Genomic DNA, 7,955 nt, shown 5'->3' on the forward strand with positions numbered 1-7,955 from the left:
GATGGCGATGAGGAGAAGAGGACGCGAGAGGATGGGGATTGCTTTCTAGGTGGATGTGTGGTGCATCGGCCTCGCCGCCGCCGTTAGCCATGTTGGCTTAGCCCAACGGTGGTGGAGAGGGGGGGAAAGAGGAGCGGGTGGCAGGGTTTGTTGGTGTGGAGCAGAAACAACTCTTTTTTAAAAACAAAAGCTCAGGAAAAAAAATGACATATTGAAAACGCAGATACGGATATGCATGTGCGTGGAAATATTTAAAAACTTCCTGCAAAAAATATATTTTGAAAAAGTTTATTGCAGTATGCAAGATGTGGGATTGAGGAATTTTTGCCCTTGGGAATGGAAATTCAAGAAAATTTGTTTTTTAGGCATTCTTTTTTTCTCGAACGACCTTATTATGGCCTATGCAGTGTCGTCACGGGCCCATATAAGCCCAAAGTCATGGGGCCATTCCAGCCCAATCATTCGCCAAGCCAAGCTGTGATATAGAAGAGATGAGCAAGAATTTCTCAATAAAAAAAAGATGAGCAATATTATTCTTAAATAAAAAGAAAAAAGAAGAAGAGATGAGCAAGAGGCGAGCCATCCTGTTGTTACGGGAAAGATTCCGGTCCTGTTTCCTGGCGCACCGCGGCGACCGGCCGACGAGCATCCACCGCCTCCAAGCCGCCTCTCCTCACTGCAGCAGCGTAGCGACTTCTTCCTCCAGCTGCAGAGCCTCTCCGCATCAAGAGTTCCTCGCCATGGAGGTACAACGCTCCATCTTCTCCTGTTTCTCCTCGCCCCGCTCCGTAAGTTCTTCCTGGAATCGTCTGATTGCGCTGTAGCTGGCTGGTTAGTTTTGATCGGGGGGGGGGGGGGGGGGGGGGGGGGGTCCGATCGAAGAAGCAGAATTAGAGTTCTAATTGGAGGAAAATTGTTAGAGCACATGGTTTGGTTGTCGCAGTGCCAACTTCCTTGCGTACATATATTTGTTATTTGATGAGATCATCTGGCTGAGGGGCTTTGGTTGGATCCCACTGAGACCCTTTGGACCCGTAGTCTCCATCTTTTAAGTGTGATGATCATTTTTGAGGCTCGAAATGTGGATGGTGGGAATCATCCAAATGGAAAGACCGCCAGGCTGCTAGGCTATTCCAAGCATCTGCTTGGTAAACATTTTCAACTACCATGGTGCAAGCGAGTTAAGATTGTTCTCTTATGGCATGATCCATATAAACTTTATTTAATTTGTCAATCATAGGGAACCAGTTTCGTTCACTGAATTTGACACCATTTAGAGTGGCAAAGTCGACTAATTATATGCGTTTCATTATTTCTGCTGGTGGGGACACTGTGATAGCATGGACTGTGGTCGAGCGGAGCTAGCGACAAGAACAAGGCCATGGTTGAGCAACTGCAGAGATATGGGGTAATCAAATCGACCAAAGTTGCGGAGGTCATGGAGACCATCGATAGGGGGCTGTTTGTGCCTCCGGGTGGTTCTCCCTATTTTGATAGCCCAATGGCAATTGGCTACAATGCAACCATATCTGCGCCTCACATGCATGCTGCTTGCCTGGAGCTCCTGGAGGATCATCTGCAGCCTGGTATGCGAGCTCTAGATGTTGGATCAGGTATGGAAGACTTGAGTATGTTCAATCTGTTCAACTGAAATATCTGAATTTGTATGGCAGCGTAAGGTGATGTTCGTGCCTGATGTCATTCCACAAATTTAACAACCTGTATCTTTAAAGTTTAGAATGCAATGAAGTCTGTCAAAACAGTATGAGAGGCATACCTAAGAAAACATATGGCAGGCATTTCGCCGGCATGTCATCCACACCTTTTAACACTAAACTTTGAAGATTTTGTAGTAATGCTGATATCTGTCAGATCATTTCCTTCTGACCGAATGATAATACTAGCTTGTTTTAGTGGCCGAAATGCTTAATACCTTGGTCCTAAACTCACTGGCTAGTATTGGTAAATTGACAGGCACTGGGTACCTAACAGCTTGCTTTGCACTTATGGTTGGACCGGGAGGACGAGCAGTTGGTGTTGAACACATACCAGAGTTGGTTGCTTCTTCTACTGAAAACATCAAGAAAAGTGCAGCAGCCCCACAGCTGAATGATGGATCCCTCAGTATTCATATTGCTGGTAAGTAGACCAAGTCTAACATTTTTAGTCATCTACTTTGCTTCCGTCATGGCAAGTACTATTTTTAGAACCATGTTTAGATGGGCATACAGACTAATTATCAGGTTTTGTATATGTACAAATTTGATATGAGGATTTCTTCAGCTATATCCTACATGGGGTGCTTATTTCAGTTGGGGTTAACATAGTAACAAGCTAGTATTTTATTCTTCAACTAGGACAATGCACAAACGTTGCAACGGGATATATATTCTAGTACGTTAGCTCGTGATTTATCTGCCCATATTAATGTGATTGTCCAACTAAGGGCTCCTTTGATTCAAAAGAATTCTATAGGATTTTTGGAGGATTGAAGTCCTTAGGAATATTTTCTACGTTGGTCCTTTGATTCATAGGATTGGATTCCATAGCAATTTTTCGTATGGAATCTTCTGTACTACATTTAATAGGAAATCTAACATCCACTCCAACCTCTTTTGTACTATTGGATTTAAGTGGATATGCCACTCCAATCCTATACTTTTTACTCCCTCCATTCCACAATGTAGTGCTTCCTCTATCCACGTGCTTCAACTTTGACCGCAAATTTAACTACCAAGACCGATTGCGGCGGGAGCAAAAATTATATCAGTGAATTCGTATTTGAAAGAAGTTTTCAATTATATAATTTTTTCTCCCGCCGCAGTTGGTCTCGTTGGTTAAATTTATGGTCAAAGTTGGACCTCGGGAAGCGCAGGCGCACTATATTTTGGAATGAAGGGAGTATTTTTCAGAATCGTGTGAATCAAAGAGGCCCTAAATGTTCATCAAATCCTGCCCAAGAGTTACCTTATAGTTTTATGAGAAGTTTGGTAAGTAAACTAAGGTGGAATTGGTGCAAAAGGTAAGTAAATTAATGTGATTGAGCGGTGTACTGGGAAGGTGCGGTCAAATATGGCATGGTGAAAAACAAACCGGCTGGATGAAAAAAAATCGATAAAGAGACGTGGTGAGAGGGGGGAACCGGTTGACAAAGAGTTCTGCATGGCAGGAAAAGGAACACTACTTATTTTTTAAGTAAAAAATAAAGTAGAGAAGAGAAGAGAAAAGTGAGTCTGTTGTTTCACCATACCATACAGTTGTTCCCTCTCCATTTGTTTTATGTGTATGCTTCTCCTTTTGATGGAATCCCTTAGTAATTGTGCCCATATTACTACGGTGTATCTCAAACTATAGTGTTTGCAACTGATGCAGATGGTAGGGAAGGCTGGCCCGAGCTTGCACCATATGACTGCATCCATGTCGGAGCTGCAGCACCGCAGATTCCAGAGGCGTTAATCGAGCAGCTGAAGCCTGGTGGCAGAATGGTGATCCCGGTTGGGACCATCTTCCAGGAGCTGAAGGTGGTTGAGAAGAAGCCAGACGGCGGTGTCAGCATAAGAGACGAGACGTCTGTGCGCTATGTGCCTCTCACCAGTAAGGATGCCCAGTTGCACTCAAATTGATCACAGCATCCTGCCAACCAAATGCTATCTTCAATGTGTGAACCTAAAACCTCATTATCAAGGCGTTATGATTGGACATAAAATCTACCAAGCTGTCGTCGTAAAACGCTGGGATTCATGGCAATGTAGGATACTGGTACTTCATCAAAGTATTGAAGTGTGTGTTTGTGTTTGACCATCTTTTTGTATCTGCTAGCATCTGTGAGCGTGAAGCATGCTTTCTCGTTGGAACTGCTCTCACAATGTTATTCTCTTGTCACTGGCAACTTGGGTTGGCATATGTTAACGTGCCTGTAAATTCGAGCGACCCAACATATCTTTGGTTCTGTGAGAAATGTCAGGTTGCAAGGCGAATGTAATTGCAAAAGTAAACAACGCTGCCGTGCAGTCTGCCCTTTGCATACATATCTTATTAGCATTACCAACAAAACCTTCTTCGATTATCATGAGAACACTAGGACATCATTACAGTAGCCTACTTGAAAAGTTGAACTTACGGTGTTGACAAGAAAGTAACATGATGACATCAACAGCAAACGGAAGCATGAAAAAAGAATATGGGATGGGAGGAGATAGCCCAACATCAGGAGGCCAGTGCAGGATTTTTAAGTGGTGACATGCTTCAGTCTTCCGCAGTAACATTTCAGCAGTGTTGTTCTCGTGTGTCCAAAAGAAACACCCGCTCTCCTCTGCATCAGAACCCTCGCTGCGGTCGCTCCGCGGCAACGTTCACTCGGAGTGGGCGGCCATCCATCTCCTAGAGTTCATAACAACAACAAATTAGCATCCGTTTGGAACCTTCAATGTTTGCCATACACACTATGATAGTCGACAATTCTGGAGAAATTAGTTGCTCCATGTTGCAGTCGTGCTGTTATGTACTCCCTCCGTCCCATAATGTAAGATGTTTTCTGACACTACACTAGTGTTGAAAAACATCTTACATTATGGGACGGAGGGAGTAGTTTATGAAAATGATAATAGTTATGCTGACGATGTTCTCACCTGTCCATCAAGCGCTGAAATAGCACTGTCAAGATCTTCCTTTGAAGCCATAGTTACAAAACCAAATCCTCGTGAACGCCCAGTTTCTCTGTCGTACACAACTGTAGCGTTAACTACTTCCCCATGCTCGCTGAACAATTGCACCAACCTAGAGTCTTCCGCTTGCCATGGCAGGTTACCAACATAAGCCCTGAAAGAGGATGCAAACTGTCGAGGAGGTCTCTCAACACGGGAGCCCCTTTGAGCTGCCCTGTTTACGTTCAGAAGCCTTCCGCTGATGTCCTGTTAAACAGAAGGTAATCAGCCAGCTACTCAGCACAACGTGCAACTTATACATCATGTTGTACTATTTTCAGGTGTACTGCACTTAGCTGTTCATCAAACATGATGTGCGATCTAAGACACGGAATAAGGGATACATGCCAGTCAAGGTGATAATAATCCGTTTTTATCAAGTGATATGTTCAAGTCGTCTCAAGGTGATAACATCCAATTTCTTGTGTAATGGCAACATATATAAATAACTTGAAGACAAGCAAGTGATGAAAAATACTCTAAACAATTTCATATGTTCAAGTCGGAGTATGAAACAAAATTTGATTATCTGTGAACTCTAAACAATTCAAAGAACTAAAAAGCAATGAGAAGATTGATATGCACTCACGTAGCGGTTGAACGTCTCGATGGCTTTGTCAGCTTCCTCAATAGTACTCATGGTAACAAATCCAAATCCACGGCTCTGGCCTGACTCTCTGTTGTAAATGACCTGGAGTTGAACAAAGCAAGGTCAAAATAAGAAAATCAATCGAGCACTGCACACCCATTTATACAAATAATATCAGACACTACAATTCTCAAGCCTTATATAAATAATGCAATTACTACAAGGTTCGACAATAGACAACAGAAGAACATGAATGAAAAGAAAAACAGGACTCACGCCAACAGGGAAACTTAAAACAAGTCGTTTCTTGCAACTAGGAAGATGGGATGGCAACAAACAGAGACTACAATTAACAGTGGAAGCTACCCTAAAATTGCATCAGTTATCAAAATACTCAAGAGTATTTTGATATGCAGTGATATGCTTACCACTCAAATTAACATCGGATTACACAAACAGTCCCGAACTAGTGCAGGTACCAAAATGGTATTAACGGGGCGAAATCGTACTTACGCGTTGCTGTTATTAATTTAACCGGTAATTATTTTAGGTGTTGCAGCGGTAGGCTCACCTCGGCGACCTCGACGACGCCGGCCTGGTCGAAGAGCTGGGCGAGCCGCTCGCTGTCCACATCATACGGCAGGTTCCCGACGTACACCTTAGCCTCCTCGGGAGGCTCGGCTGCGTACCCCGCATCCCCACCGGAGGCCGCCACCGCGGGCTCCTCCTCCGCCACCGTCTCTTCGGCTTCCTCCGCGTCGGCCCAGTCGAGGCCCGCCTCGGCGGCGTCGGAGGAGGCGACGAGGGGCGTAAGGGGGGCGCGGGGGCGGGTGGAGCGGAGGAGCGGCGCGCGAGAGAAAATGAGTGGGAGGAAGGCGGCCGCCGGGGCGAGCTTGTGTTGGGAGAGGAACGTGGGGTGAAAGAGGGAGGCGTCCGTGGCCGCGGCCATGGCGAGTGTCATGGCGGAGGTGGCCATGGTGAAGGGGATAAGGGAGGGCACGCGAGGAGGGGAAGGGATTTGAGCTTGAGGTGCTCCGTCCTCCGAATTCGCTTTTTTATACACGCCGCGCTGGGTATTTGTCGGCTTTGATGGGCTTCCCGCGGGCTTTCTTGTGAGCCTTTGGATTGTTCTTAGTCTTGGCCCCCAAATGACAAATATGTCAAACTAGCCCTAACAGAATATTTTCTTAAAAAGAAAAGCCCTATACACAATAAGTCCAAGAAGAGCCCTATACTTCCCTCAAAAAAATAGATCCCTATACGATGGTTGCCCCTGTTTGGCGAGAGCAACTAACTAACGAGTTACCCTAAAAAAACTAACTAATGCTCATTCGGAAACCTACAAGAGTAACTTCGGGTTGTGACGCGCTCTCAGCCGCTGTCATGTTTCGCGTTTTAGGTGTCCTTTTCGATATTTTTTCACACGTGTTTTCGGTTTTTTACATAACTTTTTCTGATTTTTTAGGCTTTTCTGTTTTCCACCAGTCTTACTTAACTTTTGAACAAAAATATTAGGAAAAAATTGTGTGAAAAAACATGTTTTTTTGTTCTATGAGACGCACGATTTTACTTCCGCGAGAGACATGACCATGGAAACGAAAAAAATGTGTATTTTTTTCTCCTTTGGCAAGAGGCACGAATTTGCTTCCACAAGAGATACAGTTTTGCTTCCGCGAGAGGTAAAAAAAGAGGCATAAAAATGTGTTTTTTTCTTCCGTGAGAGGCACGAAAAAATGTGTTTTTTCTTCCGCGAGAGGCACAGTTTTTCTTTTACAAGAGGCACGACCGTGCCTTTCAGCAATTGAAAGTGCAACTATCCCTGGGTGGTTTTGGTAATTACTAACAACATATAGCTCATTGAACTAATACCATTTCAAGATGACCATTTCAGAAAGTTCAATGATTGGTATGGCATGAATTAAGAATGTGGACCCCTTAAAATGCTAAAAACACACATTGACTCGAGCTCAAGACTCTACATTTTCATTTTAGTGATCCAATATCACATTGAGTCCATAGGAAAAGCCAATACTATTAAAAGGGATGAGGTGTTGCTTAATGACTTACTTGCTCAAAATGCTTAGTGATATGCTCCAAAAACCTCAACCACTTTCTCATATCCACATATGTCCCAAACCAAAAGTCAAACTCGGCCCCACCAAAATGTTTTATTCGGCGCCACCAAGTTCACTTGACATAGCCACTGCCAGAAACTCTAGTCATCTCGTTCTCATCGATAGAGATCTCGGTCTCACCGAGATGAGATTGCAAACTCTCTATTTCCCTTCGTAACGTCTCGGTCCAACCGAGATGAGCGATCGGTCCCACCGAGTTCGCAATGCAAACTTTCTATTTCCCTTTTGTAATGTTTTGGTCTTACCGAAATGAGCGAATCGGTCCCACCGAGTTTGCCTGACCAACTCTCTGGTTAGCTTATTACCAAAATCGGTCCCACCGAGTTTGTGTAATCGGTCTCACCTAGATTACGTTATGCCCTAACCCTAATGAAATCGGCCCCACCGAGTTGACATGCCGGTCCCACCGAAAAGTCTAACATTCACATTTTGAACTGAATCGGTCTGACCGAGTTTTCTGATTCGGTCCCACCGAGTTTGGTAAATTGTGTGTAACGGTTAGATTTTGTGTGGAGGCTATATATACCC

The 7,955-nt window shown here is 44.3% G+C and overlaps 2 protein-coding genes across 2 annotated transcripts; one reads left to right on the forward strand and one right to left on the reverse strand.

Moving 5' to 3' along the window:
- The first annotated feature begins 505 nt into the window (after positions 1-505).
- On the forward strand, positions 506-3,801 carry LOC125524072 (protein-L-isoaspartate O-methyltransferase). The gene is made up of 4 exons (XM_048689142.2): positions 506-746; positions 1,340-1,613; positions 1,975-2,139; positions 3,373-3,801. Exons 1-4 carry the CDS (start codon positions 564-566, stop codon positions 3,621-3,623), a joined length of 873 nt encoding a protein of 290 aa, XP_048545099.1. The 5' UTR covers positions 506-563; the 3' UTR covers positions 3,624-3,801.
- A 240-nt stretch (positions 3,802-4,041) lies between these two features.
- Positions 4,042-6,330, reverse strand: LOC125524073 (28 kDa ribonucleoprotein, chloroplastic-like). The gene is made up of 4 exons (XM_048689143.2): positions 5,864-6,330; positions 5,293-5,394; positions 4,629-4,910; positions 4,042-4,380 (listed from the first exon to the last, which is right to left on the reverse strand). The coding sequence occupies exons 1-4, from the start codon at positions 6,266-6,268 to the stop codon at positions 4,318-4,320; spliced, it is 852 nt and encodes a 283-aa protein (XP_048545100.1). The 5' UTR covers positions 6,269-6,330; the 3' UTR covers positions 4,042-4,317.
- Positions 6,331-7,955: the final 1,625 nt, after the last annotated feature.

Source organism: Triticum urartu, chromosome 7A (assembly GCF_056163025.1).
Source record: "Triticum urartu cultivar PI428250 chromosome 7A, HENAU_Tu73, whole genome shotgun sequence".
NCBI lineage: Eukaryota > Viridiplantae > Streptophyta > Magnoliopsida > Poales > Poaceae > Triticum > Triticum urartu.

Bases quoted from the DNA above. Each gene is read 5' to 3' on its own strand.
- LOC125524072 (XM_048689142.2), top strand. From the start codon at position 564: ATGAGCAAGAGGCGAGCCATCCTGTTGTTACGGGAAAGATTCCGGTCC. The intron at 747-1,339 runs GTACAACGCTCC...ACACTGTGATAG, and splicing joins AAGAGTTCCTCGCCATGGAG to CATGGACTGTGGTCGAGCGG. The intron at 1,614-1,974 runs GTATGGAAGACT...GTAAATTGACAG, and splicing joins AGCTCTAGATGTTGGATCAG to GCACTGGGTACCTAACAGCT.
- LOC125524073 (XM_048689143.2), bottom strand. From the start codon at position 6,268: ATGGCCACCTCCGCCATGACACTCGCCATGGCCGCGGCCACGGACGCC. The intron at 5,395-5,863 runs GTGAGCCTACCG...GTTCAACTCCAG, and splicing joins GCGTCGTCGAGGTCGCCGAG to GTCATTTACAACAGAGAGTC. The intron at 4,911-5,292 runs GTGAGTGCATAT...TCTGTTTAACAG, and splicing joins TCGAGACGTTCAACCGCTAC to GACATCAGCGGAAGGCTTCT.